At 42.2% G+C, this 27,245-nt stretch overlaps 1 protein-coding gene across 1 annotated transcript in view; it reads left to right on the top strand.

Annotated features, from left to right (window-relative positions):
- The window catches only part of TTC38 (tetratricopeptide repeat domain 38), a 620,299-nt gene that overhangs the window by 437,044 nt on the left and 156,010 nt on the right, over positions 1–27,245 (top strand). Inside the window, exon 11 of the mRNA XM_078673810.1 lies at positions 25,914–26,079. Coding sequence (XP_078529936.1) covers positions 25,914–26,079 — 166 coding nt within the window. The remainder of the gene's footprint in view (positions 1–25,913; positions 26,080–27,245) is intronic.

Genomic DNA, 27,245 nt, shown 5'->3' with positions numbered 1-27,245 from the left:
GATACTATGAGTTCTGGTGTTGGAGGGAAAATTAATTGTGGGCAGGAAGGGTCAGGGGACTTGGCGCAGCAGCTCAGAAGCCGCGCTGGGGAGACCGTGAGAGAGAACTAAGGGAAATGGCACACCTTAATTTGTAACCGGTGCTCCTGGAACGCTTGCTCTAAAAACAGGAAAAAAATGGATATATGAGCCTTGGAGACTGTTTCTGAAAGTTGTACAAGTTTTATAAGAAGACACAGCTTCTAGAAATATTCAATGATATCACAATAAATCACATAGTACTTGGTAATGCTCCTAGCATTCTCTTGAAAGTCGCTTGGACCAGTTTGGATTTACAAAATACAGTTTACAGGCGCTATGAGAGAGAGAATATGCTTTAAGTACACTTGTGAGCTTTGAGGCAGATTGCATAGAAAAAGGTTAAGCACATAGTATTGGGAACACTCACCACTGTGTATAAAGTCATATCCTGCAAGTACAAGTTAAACACCTTAATTGCAGTGAAGATAAAACAAGGTCAGAGAAAACATAACATAGCATAACATTTCAGATGGCGAAATATAACTTTGAATGCAATAAGGAAATAGTATTATAAAGCAGAATATACAATAGAGGAGCAGAGCCTAAGTACATGGAACAAGGGCTATCTCGAGTAACCCCTGGGAAAAACTCCTGTCCGACACTCAAGTGCAGACGCGGAGTAGTTCAACGATATTCTCGCGGACCACCCTTTTATAGTGACCAAACAATGAGACTGTAATTACGTCATATCACGCAACCTCGTATCACATATCTCCCCATCGTCTCCTACGCCCCTGCCTGGTACCTTCCCATCATAAGTGTAGATGTAGCCCCCTTTCTCGTAATTGTGTGTGGCACGTACTCCAGTCTAGGCTGAGTTCCTGGCATCTTGACTGGAGGTTTGTCATTAATTCATCATACACAACACAAATGTGTTATTATTACTTTGAAGGGTTCTATTCATGCGTTTATGTGCCAGTCTGTGATACCAATTTGCTACTTTTGTCCTCATTTATCGGACTAGCTTTAGCTGTGGCGGGGAACTTCCTCTTTCTCTGTTCTCTGTTCATAGCTTTCAGGTGGGGGCCTGGGTGTGTTGCAAGATTAATAAGGAACTTGAACTTTATCGTTCATGAACCTAGCATACAGTAGGGTGGGGGCCTAAATGAAGGGGTGCGAAGCCACGCAGACAAGTGGAGCTGAGTGAAGCTTGGGTCAGACCTGCTTTCTGCTACTGCTCTAAGCTGAAAGAAAATGGCAGTGCTCAGGCCAACGTAACTGAGGCCTATAACACTCAAACAGCAGGGCCTACACAGGGGTTAATGCTGGCTAAGTGATAAGGGTGTGCTTGGATAACTATGCAGTAAAATTATCTCCTTCTGTCATTCCCCCCTCTGGTTCATATTTGAACCAATCAAACCTGTTTAAACATCATACGAACTGTATACTTAGCTGGAAATGGGGGAAGTGGCCAGGGCGAGTTCTAAAGAAGTAGTTCCTAAATCCTCACCTGGTCCTCCTAATCTCTTACACATTGTCTCATAGGGACGTACCAAGTCTCTCCCTGAGAGAAGTGGTGGGCCACCATGTACTGGGTACTGGTACTGACTTTCAGAAGGGACCTGCTCTAAGTGAGGGTCGGGGACAGTACGCTCTATGTTCAACACTGCTATCTCTACATCTTCCCCTTGTCCCCTGTGCATACCTGTGTTCACATCTGTGTAGTTCATCTCAACTTTCTTAGGCTTTAATCTTCTAACATAATGCAACATAATCTGTGTTCCGCAATACACAATTACAAGCACACATAATATAGGCATTATAAATTTTAGTACTGCAGATAGCCATGAAGGCATCCAGTCCAAATTGGACCAATTACTTAAAACATCTGCTTTTGCACTTCCATCCTCAGGCATCTATTGTCCCAAATTGTCCAAGTCCTCAATGGCCTTTGTAAGTGTTCTATTATCTGCATCATCGGCCAATATTAAGGCACAGCAGAACGACTTTCCCATCCTGGCGCATCCACCACTATTCATCGCAATTAACTCGTCCAAAACATAGTGTTGTTTCAGAACCATGAGTCTCAAAGTTCGTAGATCTTCTTTCACGGCGTTGAACCCATCACGGGTGTTGTTAACAAGCTGCATCAGTTCATATCTCGTTACTTTTTTTTTTTTTTAAACTCTTTATTCGTGACTGTTACATGATATCAAGCAGTTCTGTGCATTTTCTTATCATAGCTTACATCAGTCTTTTCCGTTTTCATAACCATTAACTCGTGGGAGCATTACATTTCAGTTATAAGTTGCTTGTCAGATCAATCCCCGGATACGTTCCACATATATTCTGTAAACTCCAGAATCATGTCTTACATAAGCATCACACCCCAACTGTCTCTCCCTCCCCACCCGCCCACCCACCCTCTGTCTCCTGGTCGTTCTCACTCGTGCACCCTCCACCTCAGGGCAAGGTGGCTCTGTCTATTTGTAATGTGGTAAAAGCCTTAGGTCTGGTCTAGCCCTTGTGAGTCGCAGTGGTGCTCGTGTTTCTCGGCCCCCTCCCGCCACCTATGTGAGGTCACCCCACCGGGTCTCCCGAGCTGGCTAGGTCTGTCTCTTCCAGGTCCAGCAGCATCGAGTCCCATTCCAGAGCTATAGGATATTTGCGCAGGCCCTTGCTCTCCTCTTCTCGCAGTGCCGTGGATTCTGCTTTGCCCCATTTCAGTAAGTCGCTGCGCCATATGTCTATTTGGGGGGCCCTGGGTGATTTCCATCGCATGGTGAGTACCCTGATCGCCAGCACCAGTGCCAGGTCCATAAGTCTCAGCTGTGCCTTGCATGTCTTGGGGCGTTTCCTGTTCCCCAGTAGGCACGGTGACGCTCCCTCAGGGATCTGGAGTGTTGTTATGGAGTGTAGCGTATGCTTGACCGTCTCCCAATAAGTGTGTAACTTCGGGCATGACCATAGCATGTGGAGAATATGTGCTTCGTCTTGGTAACATCTCGGGCAGCAGTGTGCAGTGTCAGGGAATATCTTATGTAGCCTCTGGGGTGTAAGGTAAGCTCTGTGGAGAACCATGGCTTGTATGAACTGAAACTTAACATTCCTGGACACCCGTCTATGATGGCCTAAAATAAGTTTCCATTCCCCGTCCGTTATGTTTTCACCCGAGTCCGCAGTCCAGGTCTCCCTGAGTGTAGCAATCGGCGAAGGTACATGCTCCCTGATGCCAACATATAGCCATTTCACTAAGTGTCCCCCCGTGCCCATGTAGTATAAGAGGTGTACTAGTTCATGTTGTTCCGGTTTTGTACGTTGTGTGGCCCAAGCCCGTCGCACGTAGTGTGTCACTGAGGCGTGTAGTAGGTATAAGCGTGAGGGTGCTCCCGTGGCTTGTATAAACGAGTGGTGGTCCAGCATGGTGTCGTCTCCGAACAGGTCTCCCACCCTGTCCACCCCAGTCTCCGTCCAGGGTCGTAATCTGCGCAGTGTCAGGGTCCCCTGTGGTGTCGGGAGTCCCAGTAGCGGTATATTGTCCGCATATGGGGAGGTCCCAGTCGAGTATGACAGAGCTTTCTTCCAGCAGGTCAGGGCCACGTGCAAAAGGGGGTGACAGTCCCTAGGGATCCTAGCATTGGGCAAGAGGAGGGAGTGCAGGTCTCCACGTGCTACTTTGTCCGCCGTGTAAGCGATCTCATGCAGATCCTTGCCCGCCACCCATCGGGTCAGCCATTCGAGTTGGCTGGCATAGTAGTAACTCCGCAGGTCTGGCACTCCCAGGCCGCCCTGTCTGGTGTTCAATTGCAGTTTTTTAAGGCTGATCCGTCTTCTCCCCGAGCCCCATATAAGGCTGACTAGTAGTGTATTTAGCATGGTAAAAATCTGACGCGGGAGCATAACCGGCAGGTTCACGAAATAATACAGTATGCGGGAAAGCAGGACCATCTTCGAGACCGCCACTCGTCCCATCACTGATAGGGGTAGGGACGTCCAGAAGCCTATGCTGCCTCGCAGGCCATTAATGGCCTTACGGATATTACCGTCAATCTGGGCCTCCGGGTCCCGGTAGACCTGTATTCCGAGATATTTGAACGTGGTCGGCGCCACTTGGATTTCGTGAGCCCCGAACTGTATAAGGGGGGGCTGTCGGCCCTCTCGAAAGAAGAAACCCAGGGACTTCCCTGGGTTTATAGCCAGCCCAGATATGACCTCAAATCGTCTAAAGATATTCGCCAGGACCGAGTGGTCTCCTCGTAGGTTCCGGAGGAACACCAAGATGTCGTCGGCATATATTGAGATCATGTGGTCGGTGCCTTCCACCGGTATGCCGTCCTCCGCAGCTCTATCGCGAAGTGCAATAGCCAGGGGTTCCAGCGTCAGCACAAACAGTAGTGGCGACAGTGGGCAGCCCTGTCGGGTGCCCCTGTGGACTTCATAACTGTCCGACGTGTGTCTCCCCGTGCGTGCCCTGGCCGTCGGGCCTGTATATAATAAGCAGATCCACTTCAGAAGGCCTTCCGGGAAACCAAAGCGATGTAGAACTTCGAACATGAACATATCTTGTTACTTGGAGCCATCGAGCATTGGCTTTGGTCTGGAACATGGGGATAACTCCCCCAAAGTAAAGTTCAGCTTCGTTGAAATCTTCCGGATTCTCCTGAAATGTGTCATCTGAGGAGTACTTTTTGACTTCTCCTTTTCGGTGGTGGAGCAGGGTGATATCACCTGCCATTGGGTGTGCATAGATGTGGGAAATGTTCGCTGCTGGGACGACGAGATGCAATTCATGCATCGTCACGATGGAACAAAGTCCTTGCCATTGGGGGGGCAACTGCAGATAGAGATTTTTGTCCGCAGATCCAATAGATGTCCATGAGGATGGATGTGCCGCACTTTAAGTTCGAATTAAAACTAGTGCTGTTGCAATTAGTATTCCAACCCACAGGAACCGTTCCATTACCTAGGAAGCAAAGGAGAGGAGACTTTAGCTTGTATGCTCTTTTCGTATTGTATGGTGTACCCTCATTAAAAGTGTATCTTCTAGTTTCCCTACCCCATATCTCCGCACACTCCCTCTCTATATCCTCATTTAAATTATGTTTGTGCTCTTGTCCTACAAGTGTGCTACCTAAAGAGGCTGCCTTACATATTAAGTCATGTGGACCATTCCACTTGTTGTTGAAATAAATGTTGGCCTTCAGGTGTAGAATTGGTCTCCACTGACAAGGGCATGTGTCATGGGTATAGTTACATCGGTGATGTTCAGGTGAGTGGCATTTCGATGGGGGTGTTGGGAAGGTGAAGTACCCTAGTTTCTTATAGTGACGTTCCCAAACCTGCATTATGTCGGCTGGTATTTTCATATCACGATAAACCTCCATTCTCCTTTCAATTTCCAATGTATTAGTGATGACCCTAAATGGTACATACTTGTCATCCCACTCTGTGGTATTTACAAATGCATCATCCACTTTGGCTGAGTGGAGCTGTATCTGACCATGTATGCGGCAAAGAAACAGGTGTAGAAGACATCTGGCTGTGGGTGGTGGGACTTCTTTAGGAGAGAGCAATCTATCTGCGCCTACAGCGTGAAGAATGTGTGAACATACAAAGCAGGACTCATTTGTGACCTTTCTTCCAACCTCCCTCATGTCTCTATACCACATGTTATCTAATAGAACGTTGTGAATCTCATTATCCTCTGCTCTCTCACTATGGCTCTGGGAGTGGGAATCAGGCATAGAGTGCTGGTCGAAGGTGTAAACAACTGTCTTTTGGAGATTACTGATCCAGTCTGGAATTTGCAAAGCCTGTTCTTCCTTACGTTGGGTACACGATGTATATCTAACTGGCACTATCTCGCGACTCATTCTATATCTAACACGTCTTTTCTTTTGGCGGGGACGTTCAGGTGTACCTGTCATAGGGGTATTCAGGGTGAGTTCAGGTACCAAGTCCCTATCTGTGGGGTCTGCTTGGGGTGAGGAAGGTGTCGAGGTGGGTGGTGCATAGGTGTCATAGCTACTGCTGGTGCTTATCCCAGTTTGCTTGTTACCAGGAAGTGTTTGGAACACGGGAAGCTCTGTGGTCTTTCCAAGTTTAATATTGCTAATAGCTCCTCTCTCTCTCTCTGATCGCACTGCTAACCAGTGGAATGCTGCTACTGAAACTACAAACATAACAAAGAATATCATTGCAATTGTACATATCTTTTTCATTGAAAACTTGACATGGAGGGTGGTTCTGTTGCTGCGTCTCATTCCGTAGGCCATCATACGATCTCCACATTCTTGATCTTGGATAGTTAGCTGGCACATGATGTCTTCTTTGCTGTCAATGTTCAGATCTTGGACGGTGACGGGTGGAACCTCAAAAAGTCTATTTGCAAATGTTCATTGAATTGAAGTCTCTCCACTTCCGGACTGCTTCTTTTAAAAAGATGTGTGTCCCAAAGCAGATAGGCGGAAGTTCATTAGAGATAGGACGCTTTTTCTTTGTCTTTGATATCTGAATGAAAAAGAACTTTGGAGCACGCATTAGTGCACATAAACAAACAATAATTCATTGCTTATAATATCAGAAGAGGGCCCAGTGACTTGTTTTAAGTCTGGTGGAGAGAACAACCACATACATTGATCTGTCAGTGACAAGCCGGTGAGATGTGATGTGATGAACAGAGCTGGGAGTGTTCCCTAGTGTAAACAGAGCAACGGAAAGGCAATGTAGCCATTACCTTCCAATTGCCCACTATGACCGCCACTGTCACTGCGAGTCACTGCGAATAGCATCCAGTAATCCTCAGTGACATATGACCTCACAAAGCAGGAATTTAGTTCCGGCCTTTGTGTCACAATGGACACATGGTCCGGCTACCACTACCATGACGTGTCTGTATTTCTGGCATTTGTCAAGCATGTCAACATAGTCAATGGAACCTTGGGCCTGGTATTGTTGATGCTACTGTTTCTATAGCTGAATTGGGGAAATACTGTTGATACCATGAGGCATTACTGAACCAAGAGTTGTATATGCTCATGTGCATTGGGGTTGGACCACTCTGTCGGCAAAGTGGTGGACATGATATCACTAGGAACATGTGTAGGCAGGTGTAACTGAGTGTGTGCTATTCGCAAAAGCCTTCCTGTCCTTGTGTGTCTGAAAACTAAATAAACAAATAACATCTGCAAATAAAATCTTATTTCTGTGTACTCCCCTCTTCTTCCACAGCTCTTTTCCTTCAGGTGGGGCACTTCCCTGTATCTCTCTAAGGTGCAGCTGTGCAATGAAATCATAGTGCTGTGTATTATCAATAGTGTACAAGCATGATGGATCATCTTGCACTGTTGAGGGTGCATTCTGGGCAAGCAGAATGGGGGGGGGGCTCAATCATTTTGTGCTGGGGATAGAGATGGTGCATGTCTGGGCCTTCTAGCTGCTGCTTGTGCTGAGTAATGTGATGGCAATGCTATCTGCTGTACAATGTCTAGAGAGTCTCAGTAGTCATTCTGTATCACTCTTACTACTGCAGCTCCTGTACATCTCATCCCTTTTTTTTCATTAATGGTAGAAAAACCATCAACGAAGTACAAGTCAGATATACAACCACCTCTAAAGTCCGCACATTCTAGTCTGACAATATTGTAATACTGAGCATTGCTTATTCCCTGCATTCGTACTTTTAACATTAAAATCTACTGTGTTTCTGTATTCGTTTGCATTTTCCTAGCACTGGGCATGTATGACGTAATAGCTGTACACAGCGGTGCATATCTGGAAACGTATTCCTTATCTCTTCTTATTCATCTGCACATACATATTCCTTACTAATTGTTTTACCAAACTGTGTGGTCTTTAGGCCACTCATTTCTTTTTGCTCATTTCCACAGACCAACGTATTTTTCCTTCTTATCAATCTTATTGTTCGCTGCCAACTACAGGAAGCCTGTTTCCTGTTTGGCTCTACGCCCAGAATATGCAGTTTGCCAGAAATGCTACTTTATGAACGTGGCCCGAAAATAAAAAGAAACTCTATTAATTTCTCTGCATTTTATAATATCTGATAACATGTGTTGTCTCTATTTGCAATATGCAAAATATATGTGTTATATTATAAAATAAAGATGGCTTATATGTAATGCACATGTTCACTCAAAATGGTATATTGATGATAAACAGCAGATCTCTATTGTATTCCAACTCAAGGTATTCTTTGAATCCACCTTAGAAGGATGAAATGCTCTAGCAGCACATGATCTCGTGACTCGTGATATTTATTTATCTGAAAAGAAATGTGATGCAACTAGTGTGCATTCCATTCCATTCTATCGTTTTATCTCTGGCTTGTGCCTGTGTCAGCTGCTGCTGAATATTGGGAGGCGGGAGTAAATTATTCTATTCAGTTGCTCAGTCTTGCAATATTTGGTGAAGTTTACAGTGTGAATTATAATTGATCATCCACATAGAGAGACATTCATATTCTTTTGGAACTGAAAGTATAACTATCTATTTCTGAATGAAAAATGCTAACAAAATACTCGTCGTCAGCGTGCAATGGGACACTGAAGAGGGCATTCTTCAGGCTTACGATCAAACAATACGACATAACTTCAGGGATTTTTGTTTGACAGACATCATTCTAGTCTGTGGTGTGTCAGGAATAGAGAAGGTCATTGTGCCGTTCTCATTGAAATATATTCTCATATTTATTTTGACCATCAGATCACGTCCCAAGAGGTTTACTGGGGACTGTGGTGTGTAAAGTAGACGCTGTTGAATACGTTTACCTCCTATTTCTATTTGTACTGGCTCTGTGAAAGGGACCCTTAGTATCGCCCCAGAGAAATCTTGTGTGTTTGCGCTCTGCCCCCTCCTTGATACAGGAGAATGTGGCACCTGTGTCAATCAAGAAACTACACGTTTTGTTGTTAATCATGACATTCACAACTGGGTCCTCTCTAATGTTTGTGAGACATGACAACACTGGACACACTAGAGTTATCTGTGGGCTTTCCTAACTTGAATAACCTCCATCCTGGTACTGCTGGGTGGTGCCCTGTGAAACCGAATTGATGGGGGGCAGTACTGTAGCTCCCTGTGATACAGGAGCTTGAGTCTGGGACACCATTTGGTACTCAGGCATGTGTTGCTGAGGTAGCTGTTGTTGTATGTGATCTTTTGTTACCTGTGCGTTACCTCCTAGTACTTTTAAGGCACCTTGTGAAGAATTAGTGACAGTAGTCACTTGACTCACTGGTGTAGCTAGCCTTCCTGCATCAAGAGCCTTTACTTTTGCTGTTCTAGTTTAGCATTTGCGTTCTTAATAGCTAATTGCCTTGTTTGTGACATTAGAGATGCAATGTCCGAGACATCGGGAAACTTCCGGCGCAGTTCATTCCATAGCGCTGATCTTATCTTATTGAAAGGATCACCATCTAATTTTGAATTAGTGGTGGAAAGCCTTGCGTCGATGCGTGAAAACATATCCTCTGCATCCTTTCCAATCAGGGATGTGAGTAGGCTTTTCATATCCCAAATAGCCAATGACACACCTGTAGTGTCATTTTCAAAGGCTTGTATCCATTTTCCCGCACCCTCTGTGAGGGGTGGGAGTTCCTCCTTCATTTATTCTTTGTCCGTTAGGGACCAAGTGACTGAGATAGGGAGGCCATTGACCTTTTCAGATAGCAGGGGCAGCTGGTGTGTTACCCCTGTGGGTCTTGTGTTATCATACCTGTGTGCGTATTTCTTCCAGACCCTTAGGCCTTGGCGCATGTAGGTATAGTTCCAATCATCATCTCCTGCTTCCTGCAAGATACATTCTTCAGCAGTGGCCATTTGCTCTGGCCCAAAAGATCCTTCTCGGGGCCAGACACTCTTTTGAAGTGCATTAGCCTTTGTCCAGTCTGCCAAGTTATCTGAGAATGGATTGACATAAAGGTCGCTCCCTTCTCCGAGTATTACTATCTCATTTGGCGTCAGCAGACCACTGGTCAATGGCCGTCTTGGCCTGTAAAGGGCAATGTTGTTCAGTTCTCTAGATCTTGCTGTGCGCAGGCGTGCTGTACCTGATACATCATATTCCTGTGGAATGTTCTCAGGTCGCCCTTTGTTACCTAACACTGCAATTTCTATCTCTCTTCTTCTCTGCCTTCTCCTCTTTTCTGCCTGTTCGAACAATTTTGGCAGATCCAAATAGTCTTGCTCTAGCTGTGGTGTCATTGGCCTACGTGGTGTAACTACTGGAGGTGATGTCTGAGGTATAGGCATAGGTGGTCGTGTCACCTGAGTGTTATAATTAATGAATGTAGACGGAGCTTGGGGCACACTTAAGTTGGCTGTGAGAGAAGCTGCTGTGTTGATCTGTGGCGTGGCTACACTTTGTGCTTCCTGATGTAAGTCTACCCATGACCCTTGCTGTGGCATGATAGTTGGGACCCCACCACTGTGTGGCCCTACCTCCTTCGCACCACTAGCTAATTCATTTGGTGCTTGTTGTTTCTTTTTACTAGATTGGCCCAAGTCACCCATCAGCTCAGTCATGCTATCCCCTATACTGGCTAGGTATAATGACAGTTGCTGGAGTGTTGCTGTATTACCTGTGGGGCTTCTTGAGTACTGTTTGTGTGACATGTCCCCTGCTTCCCTATCCATTCTTTGGCATAGGTCACTTTCTGTCCTATTCCTGCTAATGTCTCCCTCAGTTACTACCTCAGAGGGATACTGTTCGCAGTCTCTTCTTACTTCATTGACCTGTAGCTGGGGTTCTTTCTCTCTGTTAGAACCTGTGTTAAGGGGCTGCCACTCATTCCAATATGTCTGTGTATCATAATACTGATGACTAGGGGATCGGAATGGGCCATAATGTCTTGTTCTTGTTCTTGGGGGATTATGGTCCTCAGTGAGGGATGTGGGTGCTGGGCGGTCAAGTCTAGGGAGTGGCATGTGGGAGCTGTGCTGCCAACCTCCAGAGGCCTCATTGCTCTCTTTGTTTTGTTCCTGCTGGGGGCTGCAGAGTTGGACACATCTCATCTTTACTGTCAATAACGTGTCAATTTGACCTGGCATTCCTGATGCTGCTCCTTGCAGTACTGGGCTTTGGGAGCTTAGTAATAGCTGGCCTAATGTATCCTCCTGTCTACTGTCTTGTGAATTATCTGAGATGTCTGGGGCTGAGGCATCGTCACGGCCTATGGCTGCCTGGACATTTGATAAGAGTTCTATGTCAGTCTTGATACCCTGTCCTGGATCAATGTCATCTGCGTCATAGGCTGGTGGATGTGCTGTGGGTGTGGACATTATTATTCTGTGTTGTGTGTAAGCAGGGGTAAGAGTGTAACGCCACCGGGTGTTATTGTCAGCCTTACCTGCTGCAAGGATGTTACGTCAATTCCTAGGGCTGAGATTAGTGTCAAAATGACTGTACATGTCAGGTGTGAGACAGACTCAGGGGATGTTGCTGTACCTTCAGAAAGGGCAACAATACAGCCGTTCACTACGTGTACCGTGATCTGTAGTCTTGGGTCTTGTCTGGGCTGTCTGCTCATATCCTAGTGTTTCCTTTGGGCGGCGGGCAATCTGTGGCAGTGAAAGCAACAATACTAATCTCCTTTTAACATGCTGTTTTGTAAATATGCCCACATTTCTGGATAATGCGTCGTGGAAGGGTGTCTTTGTAACAGTTCTGTGAGACTTGGTGATGGCTGCTGCTGCAGCTGGTCACGCAACTCGAGGGCGGGATGCTCACAGCCTAGTGGAGTGAGGGTATCCTGTGAATCTCCCTGCCCCTCCAGGCAGCTGGTGCTTGGAGGAAGCGGTGTGAGTGAACACTGGTTGGCGATATCAGGGCTTTCGCTATTAATTACACTACCTACTGACTGAAGTGTGAGTTGTGTGTTATCAGTGAGGGATGCATACGTTGGCACTGGGAGGCACAGTCTCACTAGATGCAATGTAGATGCCCTTATCTCGGTACCCTGTGGGAGTGGGATGCCCAACAAGTCCCACGCTCTAGATATTAAGGAAATGTGGCTTCTGTTAAATTTCCTATGTGTTTGTGCACTAACGTTCTGCACTGATACAATTTTATTGTCTAATATGTGCAGAACTACCTCAACTTGTTGTTCTCCGCTATGGCTCATCTGTACTTCTTTGGTTATATGTACATATATGTACCGGACATCTGGCTGATCTCCTGTCAGTTGTTTTCGGGAGTGGGGCAGTTTACCACAAGCTCATCACCTAATGCTTCTATAATGACGGAATAAAATGCCTCTCTAATTTCTTCTTTTTCTGGGCCGTTGTAAATACCTTCTGGGGAATTGTCAGGGAATTCCAGGGCAGTAGGGTGGCTACCAAAACAAGCCTCAAGGACCTTGCTCTTCAAAGGTTTGCGAGGCCACAATGATGTCACAATAGCAGGTACCTCTAGTCCCAGTAATGTCATAAAAATCTGCACGTGTATGGCGTGTGTAGTTTTGTATGTCCTATAGTCATGTATCCTATTCATTTGTTTGGTATGTAGTTAAAAAATAAAAAGTAACATCTTATGCTATACTAAATGACACTCAGTCATCCAGAGAGCGCAGAGTGTTTCTCTGTATCCTCCCTCGTGAAGCCTGCAGTGCTCGTGGAGGGAGGGGGCTATCCTGAATGCCACGTGTGCACACAGGAGAGTAGCAGCATTAATAAAAAAACAATATATCTATGACAATTGTGGTGCTCAATATGCTGTATCTTTGCGGAAACTCTTAGTTTATCAGTGGCAGATCAACACATGGGGATACATAAAAATGCATTTACAATCTCCCTAGTTATTGAATCTCACTAACAACCCAGTCTTTAATTGATGTTCACAAAATATTTGCAGCAGTATTTAGCAGGCCCTTACCCGAAAAATAATAGGATTGGTATGGGGCCAGTCAACATAAGAAAATGGCCATGAGGAAAACAACAATAATAAAAAAACGAATTACTCCTTTGAACCTTATAAAAGACTCTTTACTTAGACACTAAGCAACAACATACAATCTTAAAAGAATACCTAATAATTAGCAGCCTTAGTACCTGTGTTTTAGAAAGAAAAAGCAATGTACAACAGCGCACGCAAAAGAAGAGAAAAACACACAGGGTACTATTAACTGGCGAAAATACACTGGCTAAAATGATAAATGTTCCTGATCACACAGCAGGAATTTCCCTGGTCACACAGCAGGGACAAGCGGTGTCTGAAAATACTGTTAGCTACGCGGATCTTCAGATTAATAATAATAAATAATAATATCCACATTTGTAAAGCGCACAATCACCCGTTAGGGTCTCTAGGCGCTGGGGGCCGTCGGGAAGATTAAGCGAGCTATTGCCCAGAGTCGCATGGTGCTGGGCTGACCTGCCGCCGGAGCCGGGGATCGAACCCTGATCCCCAGATTCCAGCGTCAGTCGCCCTGGCCGCGGCGCCACACCTCTTCCGCTTAGATTAGCTTCTTCTCCATTAGTACTGAAATGGAGGCCCCCTCTTTCCTTATACAGAGAGGCACACTGACATGATAAATACCGAAAAGATGACTTACTCCACTCTTTTCCTTCTCCGTAACCTTATAAGTACAGAGGAACTCTCACTTGATAAATACCGAAAAGATGACTTACTCCACTCTTTTCCTTCTCCGTAACCTTATAAGTACAGAGGAACTCTTAAAAAGACAGACATATGCTTTTGGAAGACGCCAGACGCACCTTCCCTTCCCCGATAATCTATTAGACTTAGTCAGAGGTTCTCCCTTCAGAGATACAAACAAATGTCGAAAGAACTGCCACATGCATTCTCTCCTTCCCTGTATCCTATATACAACAGGGGCTTCATTTAACCGCTAAATAAATGCTGAATAAAAAAGCTAAATGTAAAAATAAGCGTTACAAAATGACAGATGCAATTCTTCTTTGTAAGTACACGAGGCGCAGCAATAACATGCAGCTAGCTATTTACGGAAAGAGAAATACGTAAATCATAGTAATGACCTAACTATCAGGCTCAGTCTCCATTTAGCACACAATCCCTCCTCTGCGCAAGATCAAATGGCGAGGCCAACAGACAGGGAGCATGGAAAAACAGGCAAGAGCACTGCTTGTGTCACGACACAACACACCTCTCCTCCGCATCCAAGAGAGAACAATGGCAGTGACGGGCAGTCAAACAATATGATGCTTACCCATGCGCTGTGTTCATCCCAATGGCCCGGCCGGAGAGTGGTGCAGAATCGCTTAACAGCTTCGTACTTCCTCCCTTTAATCCAGATGCATCCTGTTCAGTTAGTTTCTAGCCATCACGTCGAGGTCACCAAGATGTTGGAGGGGAAATTAATTGTGGACAGGAGGAGTCAGGGGACTTGGCGCAGCAGCTCAGAAGCCGCGCTGGGGAGACCGTGAGAGAGAACTAAGGGAAACGGCACACCTTAATTTGTAACCAGTGCTCCTGGAACGCTTGCTCTAAAAACAGGAAAAAAATGGATATATGAGCCTTGGAGACTGTTTCTGAAAGTTGTACAAGTTTTATTAGAAGACACAGCTTCTAGAAATATTCAATGATATCACAATAAATCACATAGTACTTGGTAATGCTCTTAGCATTCTCTTGAAAGTCGCTTGGACCAGTTTGGATTTACAAAATACAGTTTACAGGCGCTATGAGAGAGAGAATATGCTTTAAGTACACTTGTGAGCTTTGAGGCAGATTGCATAGAAAAAGGTTAAGCACATAGTATTGGGAACACTCACCACTGTGTATAAAGTCCTATCCTGCAAGTACAAGTTAAACACCTTAATTGCAGTGAAGATAAAACAAGGTCAGAGAAAACATAACATAGCATAACATTTCAGATGGCGAAATATAACTTTGAATGCAATAAGGAAATCGTATTATAAAGCAGAATATACAATAGAGGAGCAGAGCCTAAGTACATGGAACAAGGGCTATCTCGAGTAACCCCTGGGAAAAACTCCTGTCCGACACAAGTGCAGACGCGGAGTAGTTCAACGATATTCTCGCGGACCACCCTTTTATAGTGACCAAACAATGAGACTGTAATTACGTCATATCACGCAACCTCGTATCACATATCTCCCCATCGTCTCCTACGCCCCTGCCTGGTACCTTCCCATCATAAGTGTAGATGTAGCCCCCTTTCTCGTAATTGTGTGTGGCACGTACGCCAGTCTAGGCTGAGTTCCTGGCATCTTGACTGGAGGTTTGTCATTAATTCATCACACACAACACAAATGTGTTATTATTACTTTGAAGGGTTCTATTTATGCGTTTATGTGCCAGTCTGTGATACCAATTTGCTACTTTTGTCCTCATTTATCGGACTAGCTTTAGCTGTGGCGGGGAACTTCCTCTTTCTCTGTTCTCTGTTCATAGCTTTCAGGTGGGGGCCTGGGGTGTGTTGCAAGATTAATAAGGAACTTGAACTTAATCGTTCATGAACCTAGCATACAGTAGGGTGGGGGCCTAAATGAAGGGGTGCGAAGCCACGCAGACAAGTGGAGCTGAGTGAAGCTTGGGTCAGACCTGCTTTCTGCTTCTGCTCTATGCTGAAAGAAAATGGCAGTGCTCAGGCCAACGTAACTGAGGCCTATAACACTCAAACAGCAGGGCCTACACAGGGGCTAATGCTGGCTAAGTGATAAGGGTGTGCTTGGATAACTATGCAGTAAAATTATCTCCCTCTGTCACTGGTATATATGGCAGTGAAAACTGTACCCCAAGTGGTACAATCTATCTGGGGAGCTATCCCCATTGGCAAGCAGACTGTTAGCATTTTGTGTTTTTCTTGAGGGCTTGTGTGTGTAAATACTGCCTCCAGCTGTGTTCTTTTTTGGGCTTTCCAGAATGGCATTTGCTCATGTTTAGTGGGCATTCTACCCATAACTGCGTATAGCATTTGTGGTGTCATTTTATTCGTAGAACCCTGAATTTGTACTGCTTGTGTAGCTCCTGTTGGTTGAAGTGTGAGGGTTATCATCACGAACTGTGTCGGGTTTCTGTAAAGTTTTATTATTTCTTTATGAAGTAGACCTAGGTCTGCTACTGGCATTGTTTCAATCTCAGTAAGCGGCGTGTAAGCTGCAAGGACTGGCCAAGTAGCTCCATCTCTTCCAAGTGGATCTAGTCTAGCTTTGTCTTTTGTATGGGGAAGGGTGCCTTTAAACCAGTTTATGTGCTCCTGGTAAGTGAGCGGAATTTAAATGTCTTCATACGGACAGTGTTCATTTGGTGTTTCATCTTCAGTGTAACAATGAAATGTATTTGATTGTGCATCTGTTTGTGGGAATTTAACCCATGAATAGAATAGCTCTGTTCTATATGATTCATGAGCCTCAATCATGAATGTTAATGTCCCACCCTTAGCTGCTCCATAGTCTCTAAGCTTTTGAGTAAGGGCATACCTAACATTTTCTGAAATGTTAATTTCCCCTTCTATTTATTTTTCCCTGAGTGCAGCAGGCTGTGCTTGCCCAGCGACGTCTTTGTCGGCCATTGTTGACAAAGGTTTCAAGGAAAAGTTTCAAGGAAACTGAGATAAGGATTCATGCACAATAGGAACTGTGTGTCCTTCAAGCTTGATTGACCTACGCCCAAGAAATAGGAATTTTGCCTACTCAGCTGTGGCGTATAATTCCCTTCCCACTCCAGACGTCTCCGGGGAAATGTGAGTAGGGGTCTAAGAGAATAGCATGACTGAACTACTCAGACTTGACTGTTAAATAAGTACCAAACCAACGTTGACGGCGCCATGTCGTGTAGTTCCTTTAAAGCTTATGTGGAATCTGCGCTTTTAGACAACATATGCTGTAGGATTGGGGTCAGACTGATTCTAGATACCCCTACCGAATATGTTAGCCTGTATACCAGCTAGCTCACAGTGCCAAAGGATTGTAGATTTCTACCATTGTCCTATACAATGAATATAGGCAAGTATATAAAATACATGACAGTAAAATGCATACTCCTACGATGCGTCCCTAACTAGATGTACCTGAATGTACCTAGCATGTATGTGTGTGGAAAGCCAAGAATCCCTCTAGGATAAATTCAACCCCATTACCTGAAGTGAGAGACTGTGGGACCCCGTCTTGGTGTCGAGATGGACACCCCACAAGGGATCTCAGATCACTGCGAGCTGGAGTGTCTGTGTGCAGGAGCCTCTGCCTCTCGTGTCAGTGTGTCGGCATGAAAGTCCTTTCTTCTCTCACTATCTCAGCAAGAGATGGTGTATATATAACCAAAGCAGTACCTCCTGGGGATATACCTTGCTGTGTCATGTCAGACTGGGATGACAGAAGGAATGACCCTTATACATGGCTATTATGCAGGAGATGGTAGTCCTGCTGTCCTGCTGTGATTCCAAGAATCCTCATACATAATGAATGAGGCTTACGCTTTTCGGAGAAAACCCCATGTAATCTTTGGACATTACCGTAACTAGGTAAAAGGTCAGTACTAAGAACCGTTATGTAGTGTAATGGTAGGGAGAATATAGGTGAAAGGTTAGGTGACTACCTGAGCCTATATTGGGGTACCTATATGGAACATAACACTTCCACTGCCTCCAATCTGGAACACTATAGAAGTTCTTTTGGATACAAAGTGCAGAGTAGCTATCCGTTGTCCAGCAAACCATGTCTGCTTTCTACACCTTGATCAGAGGCTTCCATTGCATTGCTATTCCATTCTTAGCCTGGAAAAACATCATGTTGACAAAACCACCCTGGTACTTCCCTCTGCCCCCATAAAGGAACACCCATAGCAAACACACAGCCTCAGAGTATTATAAACACTACACTGTGGTTTGTCGAGAGAGGTACAACTAATTTCATAAAGGTTCACATCCTTCAAGACTGTCAATTTCATAATATAATAGATTCATGTAAATGTATACAAGTTGTGTGCAAAACATCTTGCCAGCAATCCCACTCATCTGCATATCAGTGAAGTTAATTGATACCTAACAAAGGCCCAGTGTCCGATGTTATTCAAAATAAAGAATTGAATTCCATATTAAAAAACAAAAACATGGCAAGGGGCAATATTTTAGGGCCATTTTGTATTGCAAGTTTCATCCCTGTGTCACCCCTGAATCATGGTTTGACGGCATAACCCCAGAGGCTGCAAGTCCATCAGAAATTTAGTTTCAGGTACTGATATTCCACTGTACTACTCCTTTTCCCCTTAATGCTACTGCTCGGTGAACAAGCGAAACCCTCTGCCTTTCTTGCTTTTGGTGAGTATCAGTACCTTTTGAGATTGCTGCTGTGTGCCCAAGATGATCACCAGTGAAATTGGATTACTGACACAATTTGTGGTAAACAATATCGTTGACAAAAATATTGTTTACAGCAATATTGTGCTTCTATACTTAAAAGTACAAAAATTTCAAAAAATATATATTGTTGACACTGTCATCCAAAAATGGACACAAATATTGTTTTTTAATATAAATGGAGTTTAAAGTAGTAAATGTTAAATATTTTAATATATATATTTAATGTAATGTAAATTAAATATATTCCACTAATATGTATAAATGTATACTTATATAAACACACAAACACCTATGTTTGTATTTATATAAATAAATATTTATTTGGTGCAAGATAATACAAATATATTTTACATTATTTGACTTCAGAATATTTTACATTATTAATATGAAAATATACATATATATTCGAATTGATACATATAAGCTATTAATGAAATTAATCTAATGTAAAATAAATATTTGTATTGATTGTTGCACTATATATATATATATATATATATATGTACATATATACAATAAATCCATATAAAAATTGAATAAGAAAAGATATATTAATGTAGACAATAAATACAATATTAAAAATGTAAAACTCCAAAAGCCAAGTTTACAAAACATATTTTAAATTAAAAACAAATATAAGGAAATAACATAAAATATAACAAATAAAACAATTAATGCTATAAAATCTATTTATCTATTATTATGGAAACTATTGGACTATGCGAATATTAAATATACTGTACCACTTTAGTTTATGCAATAGTAGGGAAAGTGTTGGTCTTCAGAGTTGTTAGATTTACCATTTCTGCTCCAGCCACCGCAATAATAGGAAAAGTGTTGGACTTCGGAGAAGTTAGATTTACTATTCCTACTACAGGCATTGCAATAATAGGGAAAGTGTTGAAATTCAGAAGAGTTAGATTTGCTACTCCTACTCCAGTCAGTGCAATAATAGGGGAAGCACTGGACTTCGGATGGGTGAAATTTACTATTCCCACTTCAGTCTAAGCAACAGTAGGGAAAGCATTGGACTTGGGAAGGGTGAAATTTACTACTCCCACTCCAGACAGCACAACTGTAGGGAAAGTGTTGAACTTCAGAAGAGTTAAATTTACTTTTCTCACTTCAAGCAGCAAAAGTAGGGAAAGCATTGTTTTTCATGGAATAAAATGGACTATTTCCACTCCAGGCAACGCAACATCAGAGAAAGTGTTGGACTTTGCAGGGATATTATTTACTATTCCCACTCCAGTCTCTGCAACAATAGAGTAAACGTTGGATTTCGGTGGGGTGAAATTTAGCAATGCCCACTCCAAAGAGTACAATAGTAGGGAACTTTTTGAACTGTGAAGAGGTTAATTTTACTATTTCCTACAACAGTCTAAGCAAGAGTATGGGAAACACTTCACTTCAAACACATTGCATGTATGTGTAACCCCATGAATGTAAAAAAGATATTACACTTTTAATAAAAAACTATTAGTGATATATAATATCTTAAAACTAAAAACAACCAAGTTACCTAATTACTATTTAATAAAAACATGATCAATTCATAAACAATTGTTATTCAATTATTAATTTACTTCCTACCCTGTACCTCTACAAACGTAGCAGACCACACCTAAAATATAACTAAATAAAATACCTATTTCTTAACTTACATATTTAAAATTAATTGTTTACGAATTACTTAATTAACTTCTCACCCCTACAAATATCATAATTGTATTATTATAAATTACATAATAAATACCAATCATATAATTAATTGAAATCATTCTTAATTATTGCTTACTTAACTTCCCATCCTAGACCCCATCAAACATAGCATCCCACATATATAATAAAAATAAATTAAGTATTCCAAAATATACATATTTAAAATTCAATTCAATAATTTACAAATAATAGTTATTTATTAATTAAGTTCCCAACTATATCCCTACATACCTAGCATCCTGCAACTAAACTATAAGTAAAATCAGTATTTGATATTTTACATAGTTAAAAATCAATCAAATCATTATTTAACAATGAATAATACACTAATTATTACTTAATTAACTTCCCACCCTAAAAGTCTAGCAGCCTCCTACTAACATATAAGTAAAAATAAACAAGTATTCTATAAATTACATAAATAAAAATCAATTAAATATGTAATAATTGTCAAGTATTACTTATTTAACTTCTCACCCTATACCCCTATCAACATGACAGCTGACACATATATAACGAAAAAAAGTCAGAATTACATAAATAAAAATAAAATGTATAAATTAATGTTAATTATTTATTACCTAATTGTCTTCCCACTTTATCCCTCTACAAACCTAATTACTCTCTACAACACTATAAATTATAAGAATATTAATAAAATATTCTACTTTACTTAAAATGTCAAGTTGTATTTTAAAAACAATTAACATTTATGTAAGCAATAGTAGCACATAAATGTAATATATGCACTAAAACACATGAAAATTAAAAAAAACATTATTTTAACTACTATATTAATGAAAGCAATATTAAAAACATATAATTCACAATATTACTTACCTCAAAAAAAGATATTCTTGTAAAAAATATTTGTGCATCACGATATTTGTGTCCCAATATTTAATTTCTTATATTTCTGTCTCTTTATATTTTTTAAATGATATTTTATCCAAACAGTGTATATTCATAAATTTGTGTGTGTGTGTATATATATATATATATATATATATATATATATATATATATATATATATATATATATATATATATATTCTTTTAGCGCCTCCACTTCACCACTCTTTATTACCTTCAGTGCCCATGGACTGACTTCGTTATTGACATTGGGGCATGGATTTTTACTAGGCTGCTATTGTTTCATGTTGGAGAGTAGGTATCACAAAGTAATTTAATTCCTCAAGGAAAGGCTTGTTTTCGTCCAGGAATAAGCATGTCGTATCATAACTGTGCTCTGTAATATCTTGTGCTGAGGTTCAAAATGGCAGCAGAGGAAATCTCTTCTTCTTTGACTTTTGTTGATCATGTTTTGCTTTGGCGTAACTTGAGAATTCCATTCCAACACTATTATATTTGGTTAAACAGGTACACAATTTATCATGGACCAAATTTTCAAAATAGATTATTTCGAGCAACTGTCTGCATGGATTTTGTTTGATAATAAACTAAATGAGGGATGTATGGAGGCACCATACTTTTGCTTTCTTCTTTCATTATCTTCTGTATCCCGTAGGCATACTCTACACAGTTAGTCTGAGGTGGGTACTGAGGGTCAGATGTGCTATTCTTTTGTGCCGTTGCTACGTCCAATTAACAGAATCTGGCTATTTGCGACTGTAAAAAGGCTATTTCTAATGTATCAAACCGAATTTGAGATTCAGTAACAAGTTATCAAATTGTAGTTTGGGTTTGTGATATAATACCGATTTGATATTTGAAAGGGGCATGTTTAGGGCGTCGCCCTATTTTTATTTTATTTTTTGTTTAGAAAGCATCTCGTTTTCCTTTTAAAGAAATGTAGCATATATAAAAGCAATCACAGACCAGGTAGTCTGCTTAGCTCAGCTGGCCACCATCCCAATGGTGGCTGCAATTCCTAGTTGGTCACAATTTGCGACCTACATCTGTTTATTTTTTGTTTATTTTTTTTATTCTTTTTATTGAAAGTAAAAATAAAAGAAAATGAACACAATAATGGTGCAGTTACAAGGCAAAATCCAATACCGAAGGACTACAGAAAACATAAATGAAACCGTAGAATACATTGGGCAAAAGGAAAAACACTCTAATGGCATCAGCCCCTGTGACAGTCAGCCTATGATGTCACATCATCAACAACATCGCTCGGTTCTGCAAATGGGGTACAAATAAAGCCTCTACTTTTGTTCCAAGGGCCCCACACCTTGGTCAATTTACCCGGGCAACCTCTACTTTCGTACACCGCCCTCTCTGCCTGCATGCACCAGTCCAAGTCTGATGCCCATTCCGCATACTTAAGAGCAACCCCTCACCACACTTCCAGGTTCTAGCGATGTTGCCCTTGGCAATCATACAGCCCAGTGTGGCCCAGAGACGCTCGTACCTGTTTTGATCAGTAGCCTCCCAAACATTCAAAAGGCAGAGTCGTGGGGATAGATAGAGCTATTGTTCTATGACATAAGTGGGGCATGGAGGAGACAACTCTTCCCCAATATCTCTGGAGGTCAGGGCAGTCACACCACTGATACAGGAAGGTACCCAGCTGTCCACAGCCCCTAGGACAGTCCGGTGAGGACAAAAGACCCATCTTAACAAGAGCCGAACTGGTTTGGTATGTCCTGTGAAGCACTTTAAGTTGGATGAACTTAAAACGTGTTCAAATCGCTACCGCCAAGTCTTCCCTCCACTCCTCGTCGTCAAGCTCCCCCACCTCGTCATTCCATTTTGCCCGTATCTTACCCATAGGGTCCGGCATATTATTGATAATCTTTCAGTATGTCAGTATGGTCTGGAAGGTAATCATCCAGTAATCGATCTTCTAATGGTGAGGAAACTGACAAGTCCGAGCCATTAGGTAACACCTTCTGCAGTACACTCTGCACCTGAAGGTACCGGAAAGTTTCCCCTTCCTGTAGGTGGTATTTTCGTTGCAGCTCACCAAACGGAACAACTCCCCCCTTCTGCCACAGGTCCACCACGTCGAGAGACCTATCAGATCGCGACCTATATCTTTAATATAAATGCGGTAGGTCGAAATTCGCCCCCTACGAATCAGTTATTTGCTAAACACCCTATAAGTAACATAGTTTGCTTTTTAAGACACTGGGCGTAAAAATACTGGTCGCAAATTACAGACAGTATTTTGTACAGTTGTACACTGTTCTTCAGAGTGCTCTTGATCAAAGATCAACTATACCTCATTCTTGGAACGTGAAAAACTACTAGCGGTCATACATTATAAATACCTGGAAGTAATCTTTACTAGCTCCATAATGTGGCAGCTTAGTAGAGAAGTGATAGTTAGCAATGCTGTACCTATGTTGGGAGGTCTCATTAAGTTTCGCGCATCCCCTCTGAATTTTGCTGTGGCTCATCATCTCCTCCCAGGCGTCATTTCTTCTCATAAAGCACTCCTGCCATTTTCCTATGGAAGATACCCCATGGCCATCACAGACAGCATCCATTCCAGACGTAACATTCCATATTAAGAAATTATACTTTTTCAATTATTTCGCAGACCTCTGTATATCATTTGTTAAAACAATTAGTTCACCTTTAGGTAGGAGCAATAATTATTTAATGACCATGTGCCAAACTGTCATGTTGTTGTTAGTGGTCAAATACTTGGTCCGGACTGCAATAAATAAGTATTTTATTTGTAGTTTCACTGTAGCTGCTATTGGAATGTAGTCGGATCTACTCACATTTCAACATGGTATATTTATATATGTATGTCTTTAATGTGCAGTAGCTCTTATTTCATTAGAATTGATCAGAGTAGTCTAGTGAGTACATCATTATTTTGACAATATGTGGCCATGTCCCCTGAAGATGTTATATAAATTGAAGGTGCATGGTCTCATTCTGCTATACCAGGTCCAGTAGGAACTAATGGCCTGATTACGATGTCGGTCGGAAAGCTTTCTGACCGACTGCTTGTCGGAAACGGTTCCAACTGACTGGCGGCCGGAGGTTTCCATCGACCCATCATGGTGCTTCCGAACACAGTTTGGAAAGTCTCCCATTGGAGCCTGTGTTTCGACCAACAACACAGGCTCCCATTGAATAAAGGGGTGGTTTTGGAAACCCTTGCACCCTGTAGCGGGCTCCCCTTGGTGCCTGTCACACTGTGCATGATTCTACAGGGGGGTCCCTTGGGTAAAACCACAGCCCCCAAACGGAGACCTCTGGATGAAGGGGGGACTGCTAGGGTCCCAAAGTCGGTTTCTGACAGCCTTTTCATGTCGGACAGACCGAGTCGGAAAGGCTGTCGGAATCCGACATAGCAATCGATCGGTCAGAAATGCTGTCCATTGAGTTGTACGAATCGGCTCCAACCGACTTGGAGTTTCCGAATGGCGGTTAGAGCAGAGTCGGAATGACCGAGCTGTTACCTTTCCATCATAATCGGTCGGTCGGAAATGTTTCTGACACGGTTTAAGAAAATCCGAATGCCTTTCGGAGCCTTTCCGAAGGACTTTGTAAGCAGGTCCACAGCACAAATTAGTTTGAGGCTTTTCTTCAATATCTTTATCAGTTCGTCAATCAACAACTTGATAAAAAGTCAGAGATAGAATATTCAGCCAGATCACCTCAAACAGGTTAATAAATAAAAGAAAAAAATATATAAACAAAAAATGTTTGGCATTGCTTGATTTGTGGGAATGAAAGTGGGATGGAGAAAAGAATTGATGCAAAGAAACGGCAGTCGAAAAGAAAGATTTCTGAAAACCTAAAACACCTTGTAGTTGTACATTTTGTTTGGTAGGTAAAAACAAAAAAAAATAGAATCCCTGCCATAGGTCTTACTGTTACAGGTGTTGTCAATCGACCGGCATTTTCAGGTCTGCAAGTGTACTTTGAGGTCCTCATTCACAAAGGACATACGTACTCGTGGCGGAGGTACCATATTCATAGGGGAGTCTCCGCACTTGGGGCAGAATCGCTGCAATGAGAATTCTCACTGTGTAGATTCTGCCTCGAGTGTGAAGACTCCCGCGCGACTCTGCCATGAGTGCGGAGGACCTTTGTGAATCCGGTCTCAAGTATGTAATGGTCTGTAAGTTTCAGCAAATTCGCGAAGGTACAGCGCTGTTAAAAACTCACAAAAAGTGATACCTACTGGAATTTTGGGACCCGTAAATTTCCCTTTGATAGAGCTCAAACCTGTTGACAGGCGTCTGCTCCAGCTTGTCAGAAAACCTTTAAAAGTAAGTACTTCTTAGTATTGGATCCTGTGCTATAAAGAGGGGCAGTGCTATCAATGTAGCTGCCAGAGCCCAGTAGCAAGAGAATCAGTGCAGCCAATATATGGGGACGTTCAGGGGGCTTATTTACCTTCTTTCCATATATCCTGTTACATTTTCACCCTGTTCACCTCTCTTCTTCACCCTGTTCCACCTCTCTTCTTCAGAGTCTTTTCTTACTTTTCCCCCATTTTTTTTCCTAATCGTGGGAATCGCCCATTCTGTTGGTGTCTTTTTTCCTCTTTCATCTCCTACTCTCTTTACCTATTTTTCTACATATTCCTGCTCTGTGCTTCCTCTTTTTTTCCTCTTTCCACTTCTTTTTTGAATTTTATATATATATATTTTTTTAGTTGGACGTTAAAAATGTAGAATTTTGAAGTACATATTGTTTAGGTTGGAGGTAATGCTCCATTAATAAGAGTCCATAGTAAGATAAATGCGGCCACTATGAATATACACCTTCTTGCGTGGCCAATGATAAGTGTATACCAGGCACATAAATGTGATTTAAATGCATTGATTTCATAACAGAATTCGCATTTATGTTCATTTTATTACAAAGGTAAGGGAATGTTTTTGTTACGTTAGTAAATATCAGATTGTTTTCCAGGGGTAAATGTCGGAGACCGGTGGAAAAAGCTTGTACAGGTCACAAAGAAGCATGCTAAAGATCATATTCTGATCTTCAATGATCTGCATGTTCTGATGTCCTCGTTGGGTGCAAGTGATCACGACACAACAAGTCAGCTTTTATCAACTTTGCAGCAAGCTATAAAGTAAGCAATTTATAATTGTTGCCAATGTGAGAATGCGTAAAGAATGTCACAGTCCCAATCCTCAATCATGTTGTATGTAGCTCTTGGTTAGAAAATGTTGTATTACATTTGAATTTCTTCTCTTTGAAGAAGCACCTTATATCACTTTGAAATAGGTTTTTGAGACCGAGTTACGTAGCCATCCTACTGCCATCCATTACATTGTCAAACTGACCGTATGGGTGAGCCTGCCGAGTACAGTCCAGTGTGAGTTTCAGGAACAGAAACATTTTCAGTTTGTTGGACTGGCCAACCTGGTTTTATCAGGAAAAGGAATACCCACATCCTCATTTCCAGAAAACTAAAGCAAATTAACAAAGCATGTACCACAGAATAGAGGTAAACACATGGTAGTAAAGTAATTTTGGTTTACTTTCCTTATGTGGGCTATGTGCCTACATGCGCATAGTAGCTCATGGTTAGAAAATCAAAAGTTGCTTAAGCAGAGAGCTGCTGTAATGCCCATTGTTTTGTTCTGAGCAGACTTGTGTGTGCCTCTTGATATATTGGTCTGTCTTGTTGTTCAGTAGTTGTCATGGACCTTCCAGAACACTATTAGGATAGACAAACAAAGCAAAACTAAGTTGCACGGTCTGCTTTGTAAAATCCTCATTGAACGTCTTGCTGAATGCTCCCAGGCTATCAGAAGTAGAACGTGTTTTAGAATGCCTCAAACCAGGGAGATTTCTTTTTTTAATTCTCTTGTTATCATTTTTTTTTAAACTAATCCGATTTCCATAGATTTTGAGAATCCTGTTTCTAGTCTTTCTTCACATGAGACAGGAGGACAGGTACTGAATTCAACATGTTAATAGTGCACATCTTTAAGCATACTGGAGGAATAGGTCATTGGGGTTCAAGCATGTTTTCTTAGTTCTACAAAATGGTGTCTGTGAGTCCCTGTAATGAGCAAGTAGAGAAATTAATGATGTGAATCCTCACACTAAGATCACCACTATTTAATCTCCTCTTCTCTCCTGTCCCATACGCTGCTTATTGGTTGAGGTTGCATTTAGTAGTGTGATGGTGCGCACAAGGAAATAGTAAACAGAAACCATGTTGGAATGGGAATAGCTCCTGCATAGTGCCTGGCATGTTCCATTGCTGATTGCCCAACTGCATGTGCG

The sequence above is a fragment of the Lissotriton helveticus genome, chromosome 1_1 (genome assembly GCF_964261635.1).
Source record: "Lissotriton helveticus chromosome 1_1, aLisHel1.1, whole genome shotgun sequence".
NCBI lineage: Eukaryota > Metazoa > Chordata > Amphibia > Caudata > Salamandridae > Lissotriton > Lissotriton helveticus.
This window is presented reverse-complemented; position numbering and strand designations above follow the sequence as displayed.